This window comes from Phragmites australis, chromosome 8 (assembly GCF_958298935.1).
Source record: "Phragmites australis chromosome 8, lpPhrAust1.1, whole genome shotgun sequence".
Taxonomy (NCBI): Eukaryota; Viridiplantae; Streptophyta; class Magnoliopsida; order Poales; family Poaceae; genus Phragmites; species Phragmites australis.
The window spans coordinates 12,926,919-12,953,264 of NC_084928.1; the positions used below are offsets into that span (position 1 = coordinate 12,926,919).

General features: G+C 42.8%; 2 protein-coding genes and 1 pseudogene across 2 annotated transcripts; 2 read left to right on the forward strand and 1 right to left on the reverse strand.

Moving 5' to 3' along the window:
• Positions 1 to 8,642: 8,642 nt before the first annotated feature.
• On the forward strand, positions 8,643 to 13,514 carry LOC133926653 (aspartyl protease APCB1-like). The gene is made up of 9 exons (XM_062372673.1): positions 8,643 to 9,485; positions 10,452 to 10,569; positions 10,813 to 11,042; positions 11,143 to 11,379; positions 12,150 to 12,303; positions 12,389 to 12,471; positions 12,662 to 12,776; positions 12,897 to 12,966; positions 13,046 to 13,514. Exons 1-9 carry the CDS (start codon positions 9,010 to 9,012, stop codon positions 13,186 to 13,188), a joined length of 1,626 nt encoding a protein of 541 aa, XP_062228657.1. The 5' UTR covers positions 8,643 to 9,009; the 3' UTR covers positions 13,189 to 13,514.
• A 123-nt stretch (positions 13,515 to 13,637) lies between these two features.
• Positions 13,638 to 15,803, reverse strand: LOC133926654 (aluminum-activated malate transporter 9-like; annotated as a pseudogene).
• Positions 15,804 to 17,657: 1,854 nt separating this feature from the next.
• LOC133926655 (uncharacterized) lies at positions 17,658 to 20,891 on the forward strand. The gene is made up of 7 exons (XM_062372674.1): positions 17,658 to 18,197; positions 18,859 to 19,100; positions 19,185 to 19,307; positions 19,531 to 19,647; positions 19,732 to 19,914; positions 20,006 to 20,147; positions 20,302 to 20,891. The coding sequence occupies exons 1-7, from the start codon at positions 17,747 to 17,749 to the stop codon at positions 20,367 to 20,369; spliced, it is 1,326 nt and encodes a 441-aa protein (XP_062228658.1). The 5' UTR covers positions 17,658 to 17,746; the 3' UTR covers positions 20,370 to 20,891.
• The last annotated feature ends 5,455 nt before the right edge of the window (positions 20,892 to 26,346 follow it).

Sequence of the window (26,346 nt, forward strand, 5' to 3'; positions counted from 1 at the left end):
CTACCAAATAATTTCTCAATATTTTTCATCCAAGTATATATTTCCCCTGTAATGACGGAAAATTATTTTCATCAAATATGCAATTTCCAGTTATTGGTTCTAAATATCGGATTATGGATGCAATCTCATAACCAACATATATTCCAACTTTTCTAAAAAAAGGTCTTATAGCGGTTCGCTATGGTCGCGGTATTGGTACATAAAACATACATTCAAATTTACGTAAATAGGAAATTTCAGAATTACCCCTTGCACTAAGATGATGTTATAGGAGGATGATATATAATTAATTAGAGCTGCCACATATAAGATTGTATCTCCCCAACATATAGCGGATAAATTATAATGTTGCAACAAAGGTCTAGCAATAAATTTATTCTTTTGATCAATGCTTCGGCTAGTCCGTGCGGTACATAATATTCAACTTTAATTCCCATACCAGTGCAATAATCATTGAATGTTTTAGAAGTAAATTCTCTAGTGTTGTCCATTCTAATAGATTTCACTCGATGGTCAGAAAAAATATTCTTGTGTATGATCTGCAAAGGCATAGTTGCAGGTAGATAATAGACATACATACGACCACTTCGAGGATGCATCTATTAATACCATAAATTACTGAAACGGGCTAGAGAACGGTTGAATAGGACCGCAAATATCCTCTGGATTCGATCTAGTAATGCAGGGATTTTATCTTGTACCTTCAAGGTAGACATTCTTATTATTAATTTCTCGGTAGCACATGCAGAGTATACAAAATCTTCATGATTAGAAAAATTCTTCACATTTATGCCATGACCTTGTGAGTTAGTAATTATATTCCTCATCATTTTTAGACCAGTGTGACCAAATCTATCATACCATAGGGAGAATAATTCTACACTATGAAACACAGTCTTTAAGGTAGTGAATACTTCAGGTGCTTTAATGCGAGTGTAGTACAAGCCACTGCTTATGGAGAGAAGTTTTTCTATTATTCTTATTACACTATCATGCTTAGTGATGAGTAGGTTCTCTCTACCATCTTCTTCACCAACTTCTATATGAAAACTATTAGCGCGAATATCTTTAAAACTTAAGAGATTTATTGTCGATTTAGGGTACAACAATGCTTCTTCGATGTGCAAAGTAGTTCCAATTGGTAGAATGATTGTGGCTCTTTTAGAATCTATGCATTTATCGCTACCAGCGATAGTCATCACTTTTTCAAAGCTATTTCTAATAGACTGAAAATACAGATTTTCTCTTAAGATGGTGTTTGTGGTTCCACTATCCACAATGCATACTTCCTCCATGCGGGTGCCACACATATTCTAAAAATACCAAAAAATATTATTTGCAGCTAAGTTTGCTCTTATAAAGCTTTCATTTATTCATTCAATCCTTCTAAAGTCAACAATAAAATAAATGGCTAATTACTCTAATTCTAGATAAAGTCTACGAAATATCCAGCCAATTCTTTAATGGCTTTTTTTCGCTTCATCTTTCATGGATTCTTCTGTTGCAGTGGAGGAGTGCAAAGTAGATGACTTGTGTCCTTCATTATGAGGTCTTTTACTGCTAGTGTGGGAGCAATATCAACTTGCATGTAAGATGTTTTTTTTTAACTGATGCTGCTTTGTCCATTTCCATCCCCAATGTAATGGTAAGGTGTGCTTCTGGATGCTCCCTTTTCTTCTTCCGGTATTCTTCCATAACATACTTTGGTGCTTTGTAGATTCGGGACCAATGGTCCCAAACACCGCACTTATAACATATCTAGTTCTGCTCACTATATGGCTTGACTTCTTTCTTTGTCTTGCCATTATTATCATCAGGCTTGACTTTGTCTGCCACCACTTTACTTCCTCCCTTCCCCCGCTTCTTATTGCGATTCTTGCGTGCTTTGAAAGAGCTATAATTGACTTTAAGGTCACTGCTCTTCGATTGCATTTGGGATAAGAAGTTCTTGTGTATAACTTCGTCATAAACTTCATGAAGCTGCAACACATCAATCAGTTCAAAATACTTCTTGTATTTTGATACGGTGATTGCGTGCGGATTTTGCCACACTCGAGTGGAAAGTGGAGAGAGTCTTCTCAATTTTCTCCTCTTCTGTGATCTCTTTCCCATAGGATACAGAAGTGTGCAAATACGGTGCAGCGTAGAGTTGTACTCTCTGACATGCTTGTAGTTATAGAAATGGAGTTGGACTCATTATTGCTCTTCAAGAGGCTTGATGGTGTACTTAAAGTGCTCAAAATGCTCCTGCAATGCGTCCCATAGTGCCTTAGCGCTGGTTATTACCATGTACTCATCCTTCAAAGTAGGGGAGAGATGGTGGCAAAGAAAATGAAGTGCTTCATTATTCTCATCCTCTGTGAGGACCATTGCACTACTTTTTCAGAGGCCAATGGCAGCGCAGAGCCTTTTCGCTCCAAGTACAATCTGGACATCTGATGCCCAAGTGAGATAGTTGCGACCATCTGCACTCAGCTCAGTGAACTCTTTATTTGTGATGCCAGCCATTTACATATTCAAATGATGCAAGTATTACTACTAGTAAAATTGCATCATGTTGCTAAATAGGATTGTTGCAGATTTTCTAATATTTTCTATGCTATTATATGAGTATTACTGAATTTAAACGCATAACAGACAATTTAAATAGTAATAATAACATATAAATAAATATTATATAATTGCTAAGACAGATGCAAAATTCAAATTCTAGAAGTACTTTTCTATAAGAAAAAATATTTTTAGAGTTTTCTGCAAAGTCTTAGGTTTATATGCAAAACTTCAGGATTTGTGTAATTTCGAGAAACCATAGGGTCTAATATGCAAAAATAGGGCATCCGAATAATTTTCTAAACAACCAGGGTCCTAAATGCAAAAATATAGGGATTGTGCTCAATTAAGAAAAACCCGAGGGTTAAAAGTAAAATTTTGGATTTATCTTTTTCTTTTTTCTTATTCCCACCGGTTTTTCTCCATTCATTGGGCTGCCCTGCTAGTTTGGGCCAGCCCTGCCCATTTGGCCCCCACACCTTCTATATAAGGGGTGACTAGGGTTTGGAAACCCTAGCCACCACTGAGACCACGCTCCGATCGGGAGGCTCGGCTGCTAGAGGAGGCGCGGTGTCCATCGGCCGGAAGACTGCAACCTGCGCTTCCGGCGCAGCCCATCGGCCAGTGCTCCAGTGCGAATGTGCTTTTGGCGCAGCAAAGCGACGATAGCTGGCATCCTGGTGGCTCGGCTTCGGGTGGTGGCGCGTGGTCCGAGTGGCGAAGTGGCGCGCGGTGGTGACACTTCGTGCAGTGTAGTGGCATGGTCAGACGTACGGCGGGCGGCGGGGTGGTCCTTCAAGGGGTGCAATGGCGTGGCGGTCTGGCAATGCTGTTTTTGGCAACACAGAGGAGCTGTTGGCTCGAGGATGCGGCGTGGCCGGTGAGGGGTGGCACCGGCACTGGCTTTGTGGCAGCTTCGAGCGCACGGCAGGAGGTAGCTCGGCTGCTTGCAGGCTGCGACACGATCCTACAGAGGCTACAGGTGACGCGATGAGCACCGGTTGGAAGGCCACTGGCTTCCCCTTTTCTCTTTTTCGATCTGTGGTGGTGGCCTTTGAGCCACCGAGTTCTTGTGCAGGGGAACGACCGTTGGATTCTGGTCGACGGCGTGGTGACAGTTACGGCCCCCACCAGTTCTACGCCATGCAGATCGTTCATGCTATTCCGTGTTCATGCATCTGTTACTATTCTGCTATGCTATTTATTGCGATGTGCTATTTATGCTACTGTTCATACTATTCACGCAGATGTACATATCTGAAGCAAAAACAGTAGTTGCAAGAATATGTACCGAATCGATCGTGCTTTTCAATTCTTGCGAACAGATTTATGCCGTGTAGGGCATATAGGCTAGGTCATGACCTGCCCGTTCGATGTCGATGCAGTGCAGATCGGTCGTAGGCAGATTTGTTCCATTATCTTGGTCTCCGGCAGAGTTTCGTGCTAATGACGTGTTGAGAAACATCTGCTACCGTGTATAGTCTAGAGATCCTTAAGAAAATAAATACACAAAGGAGATACAATTGGGGAAAAACTTTCTCTTCTTTATTTATATGAGTTTATAATGAGAGGTTATGCTTTATATATATAGTACCAAAAATTTTAAGAGATAGAATCAAATTTTTTAAGAGATCGACCACAGGACTCTGGCGCATGTATTCTATTCTATTGCAACATCCGATTCCTTGTTTGTCTGAACGTCTGGCGCATGCACCCAATTATCCATGCTTAAAACAGCAGCATCATGGGATCTTGTTTAACCAACGACTGCGCCTGTGCCTTTTGCACACGCGACCAAAGGATTCCCTCTTCCTACTAATTAGGTTGTAATCAGATCGGATACAAATAAATATTGCTAATTCTATATGCTATCTTATATTTTTTTCATTAAAATCGGAACTAGATACGAATGATAACAGATATAGATACAGATGTAGATAATCTCAATCACGAATACAAATCGAATATGTGACAGTAATATACAAACAATGTTAGTCATAAATATTTATTCGGATATTGACTAAAAATAATAACTATATATATCGTATATATTATGATTGTTCGACCATTCCACGTATCTAAAACTCAGCTATATTAGATGTCCAACAAGCAAATCAGCAATATACTCTAAGGAGTTATGTTAGAGCGAATCGGAGAAGTTACGAGTGCCTAATATGTTGACTAAAGCTATTATTAATTATTTAAGCATATTAATTACTTTAAATGAAAAAGTATCAATTACAAACTTGTAGATCTTATCGAGAGATACAATTTTTATATAAAGATCGTCTCCATCCGACTCTATATGAAAACTTTACAAGCTGCAGAATATAGGCTTGAATACTTATCGGATAATTTTCAGATATATCCGATTTTATATCTGAATTCGATATCCGATCCAATATCTAAGATTTCTTTCGAATATCCAATATATAAGATCCAATTAGCATCTAAAATGGTTCAGACGATCGGGCGGATAGAAAAAATCCAGCCGTTTTCACTCCTACTCCTATGATTCAACTTGGACAGGTTGCATCCGTATGTTGCCACTGGATTTATTTAAAATTGGGATTAGTTCTAGGGTTTCCAAATTCGCATTAAGAAATCCAAGGACTGGACTGAACTGAAGTGAACACACGCCATCCGTCATCAGGCTTTTGTGGTGGCTAGTGGCTACCTGCTGGAGGTTACATACCAGACTGCAGTTGTTCTAGGGGAACCACCTTGTCTGCAGAAGGTGTGATGGAACAATGGTATCTGTTCTCTGACTACTAACAACAGTTGCATGCCGGAGACTGTCTGCACATATACTCCTTCCATGGGAGTACTTTGCTTCTCTGAAATTAATCTTAGTTCGTGCGATATGTGGTCAGAGAAGCATGTGCCAGGAAACCAAGTCCTCATCTGAAATCCTAGACTGTCTGTGCATAGATCCTTGTCTTTTGAGTTGAACAATCAGACAATAATCCCACGTGTGCCAACTTCTGTAAATCTACCCGTGCAATCACTACCAATGGTCAAAATCTTGTTCCTGAATAACACTCCCTCCGATCCCATACGTAATTGTGATGGTCAAATGCAAATCATTTGTTAAAAGAATAACTGTCTAGTTTAGCCACATGAAACTGTTATTACTAGGTTCAGCATGGCATATAATTATAATTTTAGTAATATATATAAAAGCATCTGGATTAGCAACACGGAGTTGGTGTCATGGGCATCAAATTTATGTAAGGATAAATCCACGATATACCACTAAATAATTACATATCCCTAATATACTATCTATTGTAAAGATGATATGTAGGACTTTAACCCACATGTTATTAACATAACAAGTTATTCAATGATATATCGTAGAATCCTTTTTATGTAAAACATTTTATATTTAAAATCGGAGGAAGTATCCGGGACGGGATTGGCTCTCACCTGGATCCCAATCAGAGCATACTTTCCGACATAACCATCCTTAGAAACGACAATTCATGAACCACAAACCGTGACCACGCAAGCACCCAAAGAAAAGCAGACGCTGAAACCGAAGCTGAAACAGACTGCACAACAAAAATCGCTACACCGTTTGGTGCCACAGATCCAAACCATGAAATCAATACAAACTTGTCTGTGCACCAATCAACCCCAGATCAAGAGGTGGTCGCTCTCCCCGATCTTTCGCCTTTGTTAGGTGATCCAGGGATCGAGAGGTTTAAGCATAAGCTCTCAGCAATAATATAGTTGCGCACTCTGTGCTACTGCTTCGATCGGTTGCTGCTGCTGCACTTTTGTCGTGCCATATATCTTGGATCCGTGCGGCTGGTCGAGGTTGATTCCGAAGCACTCAAAGGCGGGCGGGCGGCAACGACGCTGAAACTGACAGTGCAGCCGCTGCGTTGACGGTGGAGGGGGAAGCAAATAATGCGTGGTTCGTCTGATGCTGCCATGGCATGCACCATCTGAATCCCTGCTTGCCTCGTACAGCCGTGTCTTCTTCCTCTGGTGCTTGCGTCGTAACCTACGAGGATGAGAGATCATCTGCAAAAAATAACCTACGAGGATGCGAGATCATCTGCAACTGCACTGTCAATGTTGGTTCAGGTCAGAGTAGACAGGTTCAGACTTTAGAGTAACCGGGGGTGCCTGCTGAAAGTTTGCTCGCGTCAGACAGAGTAGACATTACCTGACAAAAAGCAGCAGATCATTCAGTTGCATCAAGAGTGTCGTTGGTGATGCAGATCAAGGATGAGACTGTAAATGGAAGTTACTAGTAACTCAAATAATTCAAGTTCCGTCTTTCTTTCTTTTATCATTTCCAAGGGGAGAAAAAATCTACCTCTTATTGCTGTCGTAGTGGAGGGCGCCGTCAAGCTAGCTAGGATCCAAAGAAATAGTGGCTGCTCACGCTAATGGAGCGGTGGTTGTCTTGCTTAAGATGCAAATGTCACGGTGACTTCAGCAATTAGGCAAGTGCCTTCTCAAGTGTCTTAATTTAGCTTCACATTATTTGCAACAGTTTGTTTTGCTACTAATATCCAGGTCAAAGTCCACCCAGTTATGCAATCAACCATTTGGATTATGCGCTCGCTTTATATAATCACGCCTCCTAAATTCCAGCCGTCTAAAACACCAAAGATTTCAATTGACGCTGCCGCCACTGTGTACGCGCCAACAAGGTTTGGGGTTCGGGAGGGAGCTTTTGAGGTCGGTGGTGTGCTTCATGGGCTTAGAGGGATGCTCGAAAAAGCAGGACGGCCTGACGGTGGTGGTGGGAGTGGAGTGCGACAACGAGGCAGCGGGAATGCCGCTAATTGTGGGTGGCGGAGGACAGCCAGCGAGCGGTTTCGGCAGTGGGGGAGACCTTGGGCGGGTTAGGGGCGAGCGATGGGATGAAGGAAGAAGACGATGTTCTGGCCGTCCGATCGAGATCCTACGGCTGACACTCGATGGCTATGAAAACGCCTGATTTAAGGCGACTGAAGAATAGAAACACTCATAATCGTATGCTTAAATAAGAACAGTTGAGTCACAAGAGACTGCAAAACTTTATTCCTAAAAAATGACGCATGACATCGACATTCAATCTGAAAAAGTAAAACCTACATGCTCATGCAATTCAAGCTGCGAGACAGCCAATCTGATCCCTCTAAGACTATTTATTCTTGCCAATAAATTGTGTACAATTTTTTTTTTTGGAGTAAGGGCATGCACGAGCTATACGCCGATCAATTAACTAGGAGAAAGAAAATATATACGAACATTTGAGTTTGTAAATTGCATGCTTAAACAAACAGAACACCATTGCCAGAATTCTATCTACTCCATTCCAAAATATAAGACGTATTATGATTTAAAAAAGTCTTTAAAAGTATACTTTAACTATTAATTTATTTTGCAATATATTATCAATTGCTAAAAATATTAAAAAATCTATGAAATACGGATCTATTGATATAACTTCTTTACATTAAAACATGCGTATAATTTAACTAATTATTAATCAAATTTACAAAGTTTAACTTTTCTAAATCCTAATATATCCTATATTTTGGGACGGATGGAGTATAAGCGAAGCCAAGGCATAAGCTGATATGGAACAACAGTGTTAAGGATAGACAGAACAACTCTAAGATACCTCTCGCAAGAAAAGAAGAGAAAAATGACTTTTCCCTACCCAAAACTTAGTTCCCACTATACCCTTCACTTGATCAATCATAGAGAAAAAGTCAAATTTGGAATCAGTCTCAAATTGTTTTCCAAGCGTATTCCAGTCATTTTCACCTCACCTCCACCACAAAACAGGAACCCTATTTTTATCAAACAAATCCTCCTCCACTCTCAATAAACTGATGATGTTATCTCTACACTATATATTCTAGCATAATTCCATAATTCACCGGTACAAAGTTTGATAGCAGTTTTGACGACAGAAAAAAATGGCCTTTGCTTTTTCTAATTCTGCAGACAAGCTTCATCTCTCAAAAGCGTATTGTGGTGATGGTGTATTGGCAAAACACCTGGCATAACCACAATAGCTGGTACCCTCAAAGTCTCAAATTACGCAAATATTGCAGGTATCTTCATCCTTGGCCACTTGGTTACCACCAACATGGCAACAAGAAGCCACGATCCTAGCGTGGCCCAGAGGTACTTGTTACAAGACGACACGAAGTGCCAACGACGGCACGCGTACGACGACGCAACCGTATCAAGCGCCAAAGCACTCCACCTCGCGACCACGCAGGTCAAACCGGGCGCGCCACCCGCGATCAGCACGCCGTCCGTCCTCCACACCCGCGGCCGTCGTCGGGACTCGTGGGGCGCGCCAGTCATATACCAAACCCAAGCCAAGAAACAAACCAAGAATCGTCGCCTCGCAGGCAGCTCGCACCTCGCATTGCGTTGCCTTCTCCTCCACGACCAGCTAGCTCCCCCGTCCTGCCGCTCTGACCTGGCAGTGGCGACATGTCCGCGTCGCCGGAGAAGACGGGGCCACAAACGGCAGAGGGGAAGCGGCAGCCGCGGCTGCACGGCGTCGTCGCGATCCGGCTCCCGGGCAACCACGACGGGTGGCCCGCCTCCCCCATGGACGAGGCGGCGGTCGCGTTCTTGGACCGCGCGGGGGCGGCCGACGTCGGCGACTCGGGGACTAGGGAGGAGGAGCTACGGGAGGTGTTCTCGCTGTGGCGCGCGGCGGGGGTGGTGCTGGCGCTCGCGGCGCTTGCGCTGGCCGGGCGCCTCTGCCTGTACGCGGACGAGGGCTCGGCCTGGCGGTTCTTGGTGGCGGGGGAGGAGGAGCAGGGCGACCGCGCGTCGTTCTTGCTGCCGCTGTACCCGAAGGCGCGCGGCGGCGGCGGAGTCAGGGCGGGGGCCAGCGGCCGCGCGGCGCAGAATTGGACGGCTTCCGTGCTCCCGATCACGGGCAATGTGTTCCAGAACGGGTGCGTGCAGCCGCTGCAGGAATTCGATTCCGTAATTCTGTCCAACAGTACACGGTTTGGTCCACTCGCGATTGCATTCTGGAACAAGCCGGTTTCTTGGTTTTCGGAAAAAAAAAAAGTGGGTTCTTCTGATTGGTTTTGCGGGGAAAGGTGTGTGTTCTTGTTCTTGACGATCGAATGCGGCTTCGTGTGCATTGGTTCTTGGGGTTTATCGGCTCATAACTGCAACATTTCTGTATTTTTTTATGATTTTGAGTTTGTTTTGATCTTCCTTTTTTCAGTTTGGCTTGCATGGTTTGGAGGGATATATCGATTACTCCCTCTGTCTCAAAATAGACTATATGATATTTCAGAGTCGAGTATAAGTATTAATGTGAAAGATAAAATAATCATCTTATCTTTTTTTAATAACATTTATTGTATGGGAAACGAGATTTGTATTGGAAAGAAAGTTACTTAATGGATAGGTAAAACTGAAAAACTTTGACTAAAGTTATATCAAAATTACATAACATTATAGATTTTAAATATTATAGAAAGGACTAAAAGATCATCTATTTTGAGATGGAGTAAATGTTAGAGAAGCAGTGGAGAATGTTATAACTGTGCTGTTTGTTTACCTGATATTATGATTTGCTTAGTACTATTTACAAAGTTGTTTTTTAGTCGTGCCTGACAGAATTGGAAGTTTGACCATCATATGGAATTACAAGTACTTCAATCATTTGAGACTACAGAGTCTAGTCTCTCGAAGTAGTCTGTATTTCTATACAACATTGTGTTTAATTTTTTGGGTTAGCAATTAAATAATGAACAAATTAAAGGTAGACTGCTGTGCTGGCTTTGAAGTCAATACTTTTGCTAACAGTAGAACATGACTATTTGATATTTTAGATTGCCTTTCTGCTGTTGTTAACATGGCATTTGTTGCCCTTCTGAATATTATGCCCTTACTCTGCACTGCAGGCAGTACTACACTACGATATCGATTGGCAATCCTCCAAGGCCTTATTTTCTTGATGTGGATACTGGGAGCGACTGGACATGGATCCAGTGCGATGCACCGTGCAGAAGCTGTGCAAAGGTATGCATCATTTACGCTACATGCTTCTTTGTTTCTGGTTCATTGGGAGATCCCAGCTTCGTTACAATGTTGTTGCCTTGCTGGTATGAATGTAGTTCCCATTGTTCATTGTGAGCCCAACTGGGGACATCCATGTGTTCAAAGTTTCCATTCTCCTTTGAATCAAAACTAGATAGTTCCTCACGTGTATTCTTTTTTTTAATGAACATTCATTGTTGTAATAAATATTCATTGTTGTTACAGGGAGCTCATCCTTTATACAGGCCTGCACGAGGGAACATAATTCCTTCCAGTGATTCATTTTGTCAAGAATTTCCAGGAAACCTAAAACCCGGTGGCACAGGCTCTCCCAACCAGTGCGACTACGATCTCATATATGCCGATGGAAGCTCCTCTCTGGGCGTTCATGCAAGGGATAATATGCAACTCATCACCGAAGATGGTGAAAGGAAAAATCTTGACATTGTGTTTGGGTACGAGTCAACTTTTTAAATAGCTAATCTCATAACATGTATAATGATGGTTGCTGTTAGCGCAATGACTAACTAACTGCCATTTATCTACCTAATGTAGGTGTGGATATGATCAGCAAGGAAATCTTCTGGCCTCGCTAGCAAATACTGATGGAATCCTAGGCCTTAGCGGCGTGACAAAAAGCCTTCCTGCACAGCTGGCCAGCAAAGGGATTATTTCCAATGTTTTCGGTCACTGTATGACCACAGATCCCAGTGGTGGTGGTTATTTGTTTCTTGGTGATGATTACATTCCCAAATGGGGAATGACATGGGTTCCTATTCCAAAGCGTCCAGAGTAAGTTCCCTCTGTTTTATGGAAGGTGGTTAATTCCATACGTGTCTATCACTCTTTCCTTGGATGTCATGCATTATTTTTAGTCAATGTGATATGCTGTGTTTGCAACATATCTTAAAAAATCTTACCAATTCTTGTCACTTTCAAGACCCACACTACAAAGGGAAAATATTGCCTTGTGGCAAGTTTAGGGGAGCTGCAAGAGGCCTCGGATGTGGTCGTTCCTTTTTGTTTCTGTGGCACGCCGTTGTTTGAGTAGCTATCCCTCTCAACCCCTTTCTTTCCTGCTTCAATGGGCTTCCCTTGAGGCAATGTGTATGGATTGGTTTTCTTTTATCTTAATAAAAATGATACACAGCTCTCCTACGTATTTGATTAAAGGGAAAATATTGCATAACGGCTCTTCTATAGCGCTTTACTCTTTCTAGTATTGCACTGATGCCACAAATTTAGTGATTTTTATTTACTACTCATAGTAATGGCTGCAGGCACACACTTCAGGAAGTGCCATGAAACTGACCTGCATCCTACCTCTCTTCTAAAATCACAAAATATCTAGATAAAAGACGAGTGGAAAAATTGTCTATTTTTTTCCTGAAGAAACTAGCGCAAGTTCCTATAGAATACGAGGAACTCTGCTCTGTGACATACATTTTCCTTTACCGTGAAACAAAACTGCATCTGCATACTCTATACTACCTTATATAAATTTCACATAATGAAAGTTAGGTGGATATATAACTGAAACTTTTCCCTTTTGTGAGTTTCAGTAATATATACAGTACAGAAGTCCAGAAAGTAAACTACGGAGATCAGCATCACAGTAAGCGAGGGCTGGCAGGGAAGTTGACTCGCGTGATCTTTGACAGCGGGAGCGAATATACGTATTTCCCACGCGAAGCATATACAAACCTGATTGCTGTGGTGAGTGTAAATTCTTCTGTAGATGGAATCATGCATGGAACAGTTCGATTCTGTGTTACTTTACATTTTCTTTGCAACTTAACAGCTGAAAGATGTCTCCCCGGGATTTGTACAAGACGACTCAGATAATATACTGCCTTTCTGCATGAAAGCTGATTTTCCACTGAGGTAACATGATGGGATTCTATTAAGAGATCAGTTATTTGCTAAATTATCATCTTGGATGTAAAATTGACAAGCATACCGTTCGAGATAAATAAGCCTCCGCCCTTTACCTAGACTGCAGTGTGCATTTTTTTTTTCAAGAACGTGCACTGAGCACGTATTTCATTAAGAGAAAAACATTGTGCATTTTCAGGTCTGTGAATGAAGTGAAACATTTATTCAAGCCCTTGAGCCTGCAATTTAAGAATAGATTGTTCATCTTCCCCAGAACCTTCACCATTCATCCTGAGAACTACTTGATCATTAATGTAAGTTTCCATGCAATGTTTCTTATCTATTGTCACTCTGCCGAGTATCTGATTATCGTCTAAAACTCCATTTTCTCTTTGAAATCTACCATCATGTTTTTCCCTGGAACTCATTTTCAGGATAAGGGCAATGTCTGCCTAGGGGTACTCGAAGGAACAGATATCTTAGGTTCAGCAATACTACTCGGAGGTATCCGGTGGTCATTTCTTGACACATTGCCCCATTCATTATTCCTGCTAAATTTATCCTTCTATCCTGTTTCTTGCAGATGTTTCTCTTCGTGGAAAGTTATTTGTGTATGACAATGATGAGAGTCAGATCGGATGGGTTCAGTCAGACTGCACCAACCCGCGCAAACAAAGCAAAATTCCGCTCTTCCTCCGAAGAGCATTGCGCAACCAACTTCTGTAAATGTTACACAGAGACTACCTCGAGATCACCTAACCATGCTTGTCTTCAAGACGTACAATTCTGAGTCTGAAGCTACCATTGAGCCCTCCTCTTTAGGCATAATTGTATGAATGAATGTAGTTAATAGATACGAAAAACGAGTATGAGATAAGGAGAAAAAGGGAAGGTAGATAAAGCATAGATAGTATGTTGTACCTCTGCTCGGTTGTACATACTCCAAGAAGCAGTTCTGCATAATACGTTGTACGTTGTAGAGTGTATATCACTCACTTTGTAAGACTAAAGTGGTGAAGCATATCAATGAAAAGTCAATAGCAGTTACAACATTTGAGATTTGCTTTTCAATTTTTGTAAAAAGAACCAGCAGTTTGCGGTTGATGGAATATACATTGACAGCTAGATGACGACTTTGAGCACAATACAATAAATCGTAGCTATACATTGGAAGCAAGATCATAACGTCTAGCGGATTAAGCAGACAACTTTGAGCAACGTAGTACATCACAGCTTCCTTCCCATCAAAGTATGCCAAAAAACAATTAAAAAAAAGCATGCCAAGAAACAACGCGATTCGCAATATATACTTTAAACAGTCCCTCCACATAAAACATAAATACATGGAACTAGCCAGCCGTAACAAATTATTTACAGGGTGCTGAAAATACAATGCAGGGACCCATGGATCAACATTTTACCATAGTGGATCACTTCTGTAACTGTAAACTGAACTCCATCAGCAATACAGCTAAAAATCATCATATAGCATATTCACAAGTTTCAGGCTCCTCCACAGGCTACTTGGAGTTAGCCTTGTCACTTAACTCTTCAAATGCATTAACAACATTCTGTAGTCGGGCAACAAACTCAATCAGAAGCGATGCAAATGTGGCCAAGGACAAAGCACTTGCGCTTTCGTATGTTTTGGACTCCTCATCTTCAAGTGGCAAGTTAGGATGGAATGATCTTCGAGCAGGCCAAGACAGTGGCTTAAAACCATCTATTGTTGATGCTGAATCGAATCTGCTCAGAAATGAATTAGCAAGAAAGCTCGTTGACTGATGCACTAAAGTTTGATCAACCATGGGAGGTTCTGCCACTTATTCTTGTTTTCTTTTTCTACGATTCCTTGAGCTCGCTTGCTAGCATCCCATCTTTCAATGTTCACCAGAAGATATGACTTCTCATCAATCTTTTTTTGCAACTCTTCAGCTGCCAAGTGGATTTCTAATAGAATATCAGAGGTACTCAACTTGGTCATTGTCTTAACTCTGTTTCCAAGCTCGCACAACACTGACGCACTTTCTTGTCCCACTCTATGAATCTCTGCAGCAAAAACCTTTCTGCTTTCTGGTGGTGCCTAAAATCAAAAACATATTTGTTTAGGAAATAGATGGAGAATCTCAACATGTTGTTGACATTATATGAACAAACCTGAATTTCCGAAAGAATGCAATCATGCAATGCCATGACTGCAAAGGAACAGTGCCTGAACGCTCCACCAACTTTAGTGAAACTCCTCCAAGGATAGTTCACCATTTTGTAAAGGCCATGGGGTGGTTCCCATATAGCAAAACCTAACTGCAAATACATACACACCACCTAATTAAAGCTCACCAAAATAATCTTTGTAGAAATTTTGAATTTAGAGCAAGCACAAACCAGGGTTTCCTCCTGTGCTGCTGCCTCAGCAGCTTCCCTGTACCCACTATATAGAGGATCATCAGTTGCACTATATAGAGGATCATCAGATGCTTGATACACAGGTATTTTTGAAGGAATCTTTTGCATTTCAGATATCCGTCAACACAACCTAGAGCCAACAGCCAAAAAATGGTATCGGGCATACAAGGCCTTGATATCATTAAGTTGGCAAGATATCAACAAATCAGATGCATCTGTAGTCTGTCGCCATTTGACCATTTCAATAATACCACAAACAATATTTTAACATTTCTAGCAACACATGAAAGTTTAAAAAGGTAGCATGCGAAATACTCTGGATTTTGAGGGGCAAGGTCATACCTTCCAAGGATTTCGCAACACCAGCGAAGTTCTTTGCTATCAAGTTGTGCAAATACTCTCCTGCCCAGATTGTGTAAATATCTATATTGATTCCAAGACTGACAGCAGCACCAACAGCAATCAATATAAATCTACTTGTAGCTGTATCAGTGAACTTCCCAGTGTAGTACCCAGAGACCAGCAGCACCAACATAACAGAACGTCAACAAGAATATACGGAATCCATACTCATATGCCTTCATCTTCGGATGCAACTTTGTCAGGGTTGTGAAAAAGGCTACCAATATAAAACACCAAGGCAAACTGCACGTTAGATATACTCATAGGTTTCCCTTGAGAAAAAAACGATTGCTCTCAGAATGCCTCAGTGCTCACCAACAATAAAGATGCTCATTATAAGAATCACTTCCTCCAAGTTCCCAGGTGTTTGGACAATTCTGCAACTGCTAGAGCAAAAGCTCCTGCAGTTAGTGTCCCCAATGCCCGATTAAACCATTTGCTTAAGATTGCACCTGCATTAATACTGATCGAAATCAATTTCAGAATATGAACCAATGAATTGCAGGTGTAGACAGCCATCTTCTTGAAGTTGAAAATTTAAGTAACAGTGTTAGGCCAAAAATGGCCCAAAAAAAAAAAGAAGTGGCAAAACAAACAAGCAGCTAATGGACCTGTGAAAAAAATGAAAAATGAAAGGTGCAATTTTTTAGTGGCCGAATCAAAATATAGAAGTTCCTTAGTTGCAAATCCAAGATTTTCTGTGATTAACCAAAGGTATACTTATGTGAATCCCATTTACTAGAAGTAGCATTTCTTTATATTTGATGTTTTCTGCATAGCAGAAATAACAGCCTATGCCATTTGCCGGTTAACAGTCAATGTTACTTTTCCTTACAAACAAAATTCACTTCTGTTTTATGAGTTGGGACATTTGGACCTAGACAAAGAGGTTCCCAAGTAAATTAAGTAATACCAGCACTTTAAAGCAACTATAGATACTGATGACGTTTCGAAAAGGCACTGGCTTAAAATTTGAATGTATGATATATTGAAGACGTCTCGAAAAGCAACTGGCTTAAATTTTAAGATGCGGTGGTCCATAACCATTTTAAACATTGCTCTTAAGAACATTGGACTATTGCCCACACCGTCGGAGGACAGAGCTGAAGCGCAAGTGCTAGCGGAGGTGCTAGGGCGACGTCTATACAAGAAAGGAGAGATGGCGGCGACGCATGTGCTAGTGCGATGAACGGGGTTGCCAGCGTCGCTTGCTACATGGGAAGATCTGGCGACCATGAAGCATCACTTCCCCGATGCGCTGGCTTGGGGGCAAGCCGAATCTGAAGGGAAGGGGTGTGTCATTGACACTATTGGCGGTATGATATGAGCTTGACAGGCTACAGAAACTGAACTAGCAAAGGAGTTCCCGCGTAGTGGGTTGAGGAACCGGTGGCCCAACAGCAAGTGGAGCCCGTTCGAGTGGGTCTGATCGGGTGAGGAGGAGAGGGGGATATTTGTAGCGTTGAGGGAGAGAGATGGGGCAAGGATGAACACTATAATCTAAACCCCTAGATCTCTACTGCTCTGATCCCTAATCCCGCAGTGCTTCTCTTCCCAAACTATTCGATCATTCTTGTTACGTAAACGTTCACTGGCTAGCAATCTGAAAGAAAAAAACTGGAAATACCATCTATTTCCGTTCCATTTTCTGTTAATTAGGTAATATATTTTTCTCAAAGTCACGGCTATGCTAATTAGCCATATAAAAGACCAAATATTATGTGGCACTCCAGATCATTTGCGGCTGTTGACATATATATGCTGCGTTGGGGCTTATCGTTTACGACACTCCAGAAAAGCAATTCTGCAAAATCTCATATGCTGCGTTGGGGCTTATTGTATGGCACTCCGGATCATTTGCGGCTGATGTCATATGCTAATTCGAAACGCGTTAATATTTTCATTTGCAATTTAAATTACTAATAGAGAAAGAAATTAGCCATATAGGCCTTGTTTGGAGCTCTGTTAAACTAGTGGAGCTAAGCTAAACTGTGGATAGCGAGCGGAGTGCGGAGGCAATGGCTAGGCGGAAGGCGATGAGCGAAGGGTGGCTGGGCGGTAGCGACGACTAGGTGGCAGGCGGATGAGGGCAACGTCAACTTGGCGGCATGCGAAGAACTGAGAGATATACCTGATAATGGTAAGTAATTTTTCTCTAGCTTCACAGAGGAGCATCCTTTACCTCTCTATAAATTTATACTACGAGGAGATTAACTTACAAATTAAACTGTTTAAAAAATATGAAATTATCCTATTTAATAGAACTCCACTCATATCTAATACGAATGATAAATTTTTGAAGCTCTACCACACACACACCCCCTCCCCTGGCTTCCACGGAACGAGATCATTATGTGAAATCGGAGCCTGCGGTCTAAAAAGGATGGTAGATGGTAGGAGGCGTGTTTTCTGGGCCGGACATTTGAAGACCCATTGGTCCCGATATTTTCTGTGCTGCTCGCAGGTCTTCCACCCGATGCCGAACCTACACGTTTGTCCTTCTAGAACCTTCGTCTCCGGCGAGATGTTCCTTCCGAAGCTTCCAACCCCTCCCCGCCCATGGCACTCTTGCCTCCTAGAAGCCCCTCGCCTTCGCCCTCCGCCCCGTATCCTCGCGAGGCCCTTGCGAAGACGACGGCACTTCCTAGCGCCATCCGCCGCCGCGTCTTCCGGCTCTCACTCCGAGGATTCTCCACTTCCTCCCGCGAAGCCATCCTCATCGAAGAAGGCACCGGATGAGATCGGGAGTCAGAAGTCGGTGCCGCCCGGGATGCGCGGGTCCGCCATCCCCGACCCCGAGGAGGAGCCGCGGCCACCACGGTGGTCGGCGTGGCGGACGGCGCACGCTGTGTGGCGAAAGGTGGCTTCTTGGATGCCCAGGAAGGCCAGGAGCATCGTCCTGCTGAATCTTGTCACCTTCATCTTCGGTACGGACGCACGGCACGTCGCGTTTCTTAGATATACTGGCTGCACTTCATCTGTTCGATGTTATGACTGAGAAAAATGCTGAGGTGAGGGGTTTCGTTTATTACGTGCTCACTTCTCGTGGGCTGAAAGAAATTGGGCTAGTAATGAATTAAAATTCATGGTGAATCATACTGGATGTAATGCACTAGCATGTGAAAGTAACCAGTATTTCTTGGTGTGGAAATGGCATGTCCTTAAACGTTACAGGTGATTGATTCTGCTCTGGGGGTGGCTAATTTATTTCTATCAAATTTTCCTATATGATTGATGAACCTGGTAGATGCTTCAATTGTGTGAGGACTTCCGTGATTGGTCCGTTTTGGTCAAATTGTGCATGCCTCCTTTTGATGAATGATGTGTCCATCATTCTCATTTTCATTTCATTTGTTATAGTGTGCCAATATAAAAGCCCACACTTATTTAATTCCGTATGTTCTACATTTCTTTTATGTATGATCAATCAAACAATGCATTTTAATAGTGTCAAGCATAAAGCGCATGTATAATAGGCGCAAAACTTGTTCTACCTCATCATCTGCTTTGCATTTGACGAGCTCTAGTAATTACTCCACTTGTTGGATTATCTCCCATATATTCATCTAAGGTTAAATTTTCTTGCAGCAAGCAACATTTCGGTTGTGAAAGAGGCGGAGACTCTGTTGGATCCCGACCTTTTCAATATGTTGAGGTTCACTATATCGGCCGTTCCTTTTGCACCATTGTTGCTAAAATCCCTGAGAGACATGCAAATCTTTATTAGAGGACTAGAATTGGGCATTTGGGTAAGCTTGGCCTATCTGGCTCAGGCTATTGGGTTAGTTACAGCTGATGCTGGCCGTTCATCTTTTATTTCTGCTCTCACTGTAAGAACTCTTTCCCAAGAAACGTCCATGAAAGTCTGCCCTGAAATTATGATGCATCACTGTTCTTTATTTAAACTTCTATAGGTGATCATTGTCCCTTTCTTGGATGGCCTTCTTGGAGCAGAAGTACCTGCCTATACATGGTTTGGAGCATTTTTATCGCTTGTTGGTGTTGCTCTGCTAGAGTTAAGTGGTTCTCCGCCATGTGTAAGTCAGATTATCTACATGCACAGGTTAACAAGTTTGTCTGGACCTTTTGTCTGCTGGTCTTATGGCCTATGCTACTGTGCTTTGTCAAGATTACTGTTGTCTTCTAATTGTTGTCTCCTTGCATCGCTGTGTTAGTAATTTGGATATTTTTAATATTTCGAGAACCACATAACTTTTGTTTGTCATCTTGATAGACATTCTCTTTCCATGCCTTCATTAGGTTGGTGATCTTCTAAACCTCGTCAGCGCCTGTTCTTTTGCGATTCATATGCTCAGAACCGAGCATATTTCCAGAAATATGAAGAAAGAGAATTTCTTAATTCTTGTTGGATGTGAGGTTGGTATTCTGACTATGTCTCAATGATGTGAGTTCTTTTTCTGCTCTTCTTGACAAGGTTCTTAAACAAGTGGTGTAAACCAGGTGTTTGTTGTAGCTCTCATATCAGCAGCCTTGTACATTTTTAAATGCTTCACCCAGAATGTGCAACACTGGAATTTTAAAGCATGGCCACCAACGGAGTTATTTGGTATGGTGATGTCATTTCCTTGGCCAGCAATCCTATACACAGGCATATTCTCAACTTCCTTTTGTTTGTGGGCAGAGGTTAGTTTTGTTGTCATCGCGGAAGTTCTCTTCAGCTGTGAGGTCATTTTACCATCACTACTGATTTTGTGGAGCTTTGCCTTGTCTTCAGGTGGTTGCTATGCGTGATGTATCAGCTACAGAAACTGCAATAATTTATGGTTTGGAACCAGTATGGGGTGCTGCCTTTGCATGGGTAATGCTCGGTGAGAGATGGGGCGCTACAGGATTTGTTGGAGCTATCTTCATCATAGGTACATTTACTTAGCACGTTCTCAGTGACATCCCAGACTTCAAAATTTTCTCTTGTCGGAATACTAGTGATGAGTTGAAGAATTCAGTGATCCTTCATTGCAGAAGTTCTCGAAATGATAAGTTGACTTCTGTTTTATTATCTTTTCTTTCCAGCTGGTAGCTTGATGGTTCAGATACTGGGATCAATCCCAGATGTATCTAGAGGGATAGTTACCAGATGAACAGTTAAATACATACATTGCAGAGGCAGAAGGCGGCCTTCGTGAATAAACTCAATAAATTATAACAGCAACGAACCTGTTTTTCATACGGTTGCTGTTGTTACCTAATAAGCTAGCTAGTATGACAGCGTAAAGAGATCTAACGATATGGTATGACCAGTAGCACAAGGAAGCAGAGCTCACTGGCTTGACAAAGATGGAGGACGTCTAAGAGTAGCCAGGGCAACTCTGGGCCACAAATTATAATGAGTTTTACTTCCCATGTGACCCAAGACAGCTATGCTCAATGTTGACATATCACTTGACTCAACCAGCTCAGATGGGAACCGGTTCAGTTCAACCAGGTCGACAGGAGGTATCATCACCGTATATTTTGCAATTGTAACACTTTTACCCACTTTTTCTCGGTGTAAATTCAAACAAACGTACAAAGTAGGGCTGTTGGTTTTCAATGGACTCGTTTTCGAGCTGATTCTGCATCAAGCTTGTATTAAGGTATCAGAAGCATGCTCTTGCTCGATCCATTTTGCGTCTCACTGCAATCAGACCCATAGTCTCCTGCGCAGCCCACACCTCTGCCAGCAATGCTCCAAGGCCTGTATGCTGAGCCGGGATGTCTTCATTTCACAACGTACCTGGCATTTCTGATATAAGGTAAGTCTCCCTTCTCACGATCTTTTGGATGTGAGATACAATTTGGTTTTCATCTTTTTTTGTGACCATGCTTTCATCTAGGTGCCCATGGAGCCATGAATCGAGGAATCGACATGCTGGGCGCGCCTGTCAGTACGGCCGCAGTGTGTCGACCAAACGCAATAAAACTGGTCACATACCTCTGAGCACCGGCCATACGGCATGAGTGCCTCCTGATCGTCCTCTCCCTCTTTAGGTGGGTGCATTCAGTGGGCATCACGAGGCCTGGAACTGGAAGCGTCGAGCTGTTGCGATATCCACAAACTTGCCTCTACCAGACATGGTTTCCAGGAAACAGAGTGCTCTCTGTGGCTGCAGTAGTAGCCGGTCGCACCTGCGTTGCATCGGATGCAGTGCTGCTAGCAGGACTTGCCCGGCACATCGGCATGTGTGAGCTGAGAGCTTTGTAGCAGCCCACAGCATGTTCTATCTAGCATGTTCATCACCACCCTGGGTTTGATGCACGGGCCAGCTCACCGTTAGCCTTCGAGGAAAAGTGGACAGTATACTTCACTCCCCCTCTCGTCTAGGCTCTAGCAGACTCGCAACGGTGGACTAGAAGAGTTTCTCAAAGTTTGCGTTAGATAGACATAGATTACATGTGTTTCTTGAAATTGTGTAAGACATGTGTCGATGTTAAAGCCTCTTAGCTCTGGTACCATATTTAGTTCCGTGCGTAAACTATCTTGCCCGTGGGCACTGTACTTCAAGGTGATAGAGGCCATAAGTTCTAACCCACCTCGATCCTGTTATCTCTGCAATTGCCTGATCAAACAGCTCAAGTGCTCTGGAAGTTACACTTTGATGCAGCAATCACAAGTTCTCAAACCCAATCATAAGACTGTAGGAGTGCAAGAAAAAAATCATTGTAGGTAGTGAAGCCAATGAGCAGCGAAGAATGTGAGTCAAATACATACAACATGATATTCTTGAGAATATATGATCAGCGTGTCAAAGGAATCAACCGTGGATAGATATGGTTATCGGATCGGTTAGGTCACAACCAAACTGATCATATCGTTTAGGTCTCTGTAGCACAACCGAAAACAGAGCGATCAAGAGAGTCCGGAGTCAGTTAGAATAGATTGTTAAGATTCTCAAAGTTGTTGTATGTAAATATTGATTGTAATATATAAATACAAGTGCAGCCAATCTATTTGAGGTGGCGAATTCCCAAATTCTCTTGTCTCCATAAATTTTCACATGGTATTAGAGCCCAAAAACCTTGATCTTCCATGTCGACCTCCACAATCCAACACCTCCAATGCCATGACCTCATCCATGGCAACCATGAACCTGTCTCCGTCACCCTCGCCCATTGGAACACTCATCACGATTAAGCTAGATCGTGACAATTACCTCCTGTGGAAGACGCAGGTCGTTCCTGCTCTTCATAGCCATGATCTATATGGCTTTGTCGATGGTTCTCGACCGCCTCCACCGAAGATGATCACGACCGCCACTGACGGCGACGCCACTCAAACGATCAACCCAGAGTATGCAACTTGGTTTCGGCAGGATCAGTTAGTGCTGAGCGCACTACTGGCATCTCTGTCCTCGGAACTCCTTGGGCATGTGTTGTTCATATCCACGACGACGCAGGTTTGGAGCGAGCTGGAGAACAGGTTTGCCTCTTGGTCCAACCCGCGCATGATCCAGCTCTGCACTCAACTCGTCAACACCACAAAGAAATACATGACGATGTCTGAATACTTCCATCGCATGAAGACTCTGGCTGACATGATGATGTCCATCAGCCATCCTCTCTGAGAAGATGAAGTGGTGTCATACATCCTTGCTAGCTTAGGCATGGAGCACGACGCCTTGATCACCTCTCTTGCTGTTCAATCTGGAGATTTGACTTTGGGTGACCTATATGGTCACATGATCAGCTATGAAGCGCGACATCAACCTCGAGATGACTCCAACAACAACAATGACCAATTCAATCACTCGGCCAACAATGTTGTTCACGGCCGTGGTGGACACAGATGGGGTCGTGGCAACATCGGAGGTCGTGGCAACTTCTCTGGCGGTGGTGACCATAATGGAGGAGGCCACGGGGATGGAACTGGATGCGGCAATCAAGGAGGCGGAGAGAAATCCACTTGCCAAATATGCAAGAAGTATGGTCATGATGCCCTCAGATGTTGCTCTCGATTTGATCAATCCTTTCAGCCGAAAACCAGGTCTGCTGGACACACAACATCATCTGAAAGGATACTATGTAGATACACTGGTATGAGGACTTCGGTGCAATGGATCATCTCACCAGCGATTTGGATCGGCTCAGTATGCATGAGATACAAGGGTGGTGATCAAGTGTAGGTCGCCAACGGTATAGGTATACCTATTTCACACATTGGTAGTTCTACAATCTCTGGCTCTATCCGTCCTTTACATCTAAATCAAGTCCTACATGTTCCTCATATTTCCAAGAACTTGCTATCGATTCATAGATTAGCAATTGATAACGATGTTTTTGTGGAATTTCATGCTGACTCCTTCTTTGTAAAGGATCAGGTCACGAAAGCAATTCTGCTTCAAGGTAGATCATGCGAAGGCCTTTACCTCGTTCCATCTGCTCCTCTGTTACATCACCGTGCTGCTTTCTTCACCAAACCTTCACAAGAACTGTGGCATCGGAGACTAGGACACCCATCCTCCACCATCGTCCATAGCATCTTGGAATCCAATAATTTGCAGTCTTCCACAAATAAAGACTAGCTTGTTAGCAAGCAAAAGCTCACCAGCTTCCCTATAGTTTTGTCCTCTAGAGTGTCTCATTTTCCTCTTCAATTAGTGCATTCAGATGTTTGGGGCCCTGCAATTAAGTCTAGCAGTGGCTTTAGCTATTATGTAAGCTTCTTGGATGATTTTAGTAAGTTTGTTGTGTTTATCTGATTAAGCACAAGTCAGATGTGGAAAATGTGTTCTACCAATTCCAAAAAAGCATGGAGCGACAGATGGGTATAAAAATCATGTCAGTTCAGACTGATTGGAGCGGGGAATATCACAAGTTAAACCAGTATTTTGCCACTACTAGTATTGAGCATCGAGCTTCTTGCCCTCATGCCCATCAGCAAAATGGGGCTATCGAGCGAAAGCATCGACATCTTGTAGAAATAGCCCTTGCTCTGCTTGCTCAATGCCGATTCACTTCTAGGATGAAGCAATACTCATCGCCTACTACCTCATAAACCGTATGCCTACACCAGTCATCCAAAATACTACTCCATATACCAAACTCCTCAAAACAAAACCTGACTATAACTTTCTCCGTTGTTTTGGATGTGCATGCTGGCCGAATTTGCGTCCATGCAACTCCAACAAACTTGCTTTTCGGTCTCAACAGTGCGTCTTTCTTGGATACAGTCATCTTCATCGTTGTTAAAAATGTCTAGATCGTTCTTCGAGCCGCGTATATATCTCACATGATGTTGTTTTTGATGAAGAACTCTTTCCTTTTGCCCAATCTGGAACCACTACACCACCACCTACAGAATCATCTCTGCTCCTTCCTGTCTCGATCTCACACTTAACTCCCACTCAGCCAGAAATTGCAGTTCCATCAATTTGTGACAATAGTATATCTGCTACTAATGGTGATGTTGCAGGCCTGACCTCTGAAAATGCAGACAATAAAGCAAACAATGATGTTGAACTCCTGGCGACAAACTCTAAACAAGCTGCTCTCGAGTTCCCAACCATACTTACATCGGATGTGTCTGAGTCTGGTCATCACATGAGAACTCAGCTGCATGACAATATTATCAAGACCAAGCAATTTACTGATGGCACAGTGCAGTATCCCTTGAACAAGCATGCATTTGCAACAGAACTAACCTCTCATGTGCAAGCGCTTGCAAGCCCCGAATGGAAGGCTGTCATGGATTCTGAATATCATGCTTTCCTCAAGAATGATACATGGCAACTGGTTCCTCGACCACCTGGGCGGCACATTGTCAGTTGTAAGTGGCTTTATAAGCTGAAGCGGAATCCTGATGGTTCAATTGACCGCCACAAGGCACGTCTTGTTGCCCGAGGATTTAGTCAGACATACGGTATTGATTACGGAGATACCTTCATTCCGTTAATCAAACTGGCCACTATCCGACTCATTTTATCCTTAGTAATCTCCAGGGGCTGGACACTTCGGCAAATTGACATTAAAAATGCATTCTTGCACAGTGACCTGCATGAAGAGGTCTATATGGGGCAGACTCCTAGATATATTGATTCTGCACTCCCTCAGCATGTATGTTGCCTCCGCAAATCTCTCTATGGATTGAAGGAGGCTCCTCAGGTATGGTATTCCAAGTTGAGTACAAAATTGTGTGCTCTTGGTTTTGTTCCTTCAAAAATAGACACATATCTGTTCATCTTTCATCAGTCTGGCCTCACGATGTATGTGCTAGTCTATGTGGATGACATTGTAATTGTCAGCTCGTCTCCTGCAGCTGTTGACAAGTTGTTACACCAGATGTGCCAGGCATTTGCGGTCAAAGATCTTGGCACCCTCAACTATTTTCTTGGTATTGAGGTACACTGATGAGCTGACTCACTAATCCTTACTCAAGAAGCTTATGCTGTTGACCTTCTTCGACGGGTAAATGTGCACAATTGTAAACCCATCTCCACTCACATGGCTTCCTCGGAGAAGCTCAGCAAGCATCGAGGGACAACTCTATCACCAGATGAGACTTTTCGATACCGAAGCACAGTCGGTGCCTTGCAGTATTTGTGCGTTACTCGGCCGGATCTTGCCTTTGTAGTGAACAAAGTTTGTCAGTTCCTGCAAATGCCAACATATATGCATTGGATGGCCGTCAAGCGAATACTTCGGTATGTTAAAAGCACATTGTCTCTTGGCTTGTGCTTGCAGAAGTCATGCTGTATCCAGCTCAATGCTTTCTCGGATGCTGACTGGGCTGGATGCTTGGATGATCGACGATCAACCAGAGGATATGCAGTGTATTGTGGTCCGAATCTGGTGTCATGGAGTGCTTGGAAGCAGCCTACTGTTTCATGCTTAAGCATGGAGGCAGAATACAAGGCCATTGCCAATGCAACAGTGGAATTGATTTGGATGCAGTCATTGTTGAAAGAGTTAGGTGTATCTCAAAAATCACCCACTCTACAGTGTGACAATCTTGGACCTACGTTTCTGACTGCCAATCCCATGTTTCATGCTTGAACAAAGCATATTAAGATTGATTTTCATTTTGTTCGGGAGAAGGTTGCAGCCGGAACTTTGGAGGTGAGGTTCATTTTGTCAACAGAT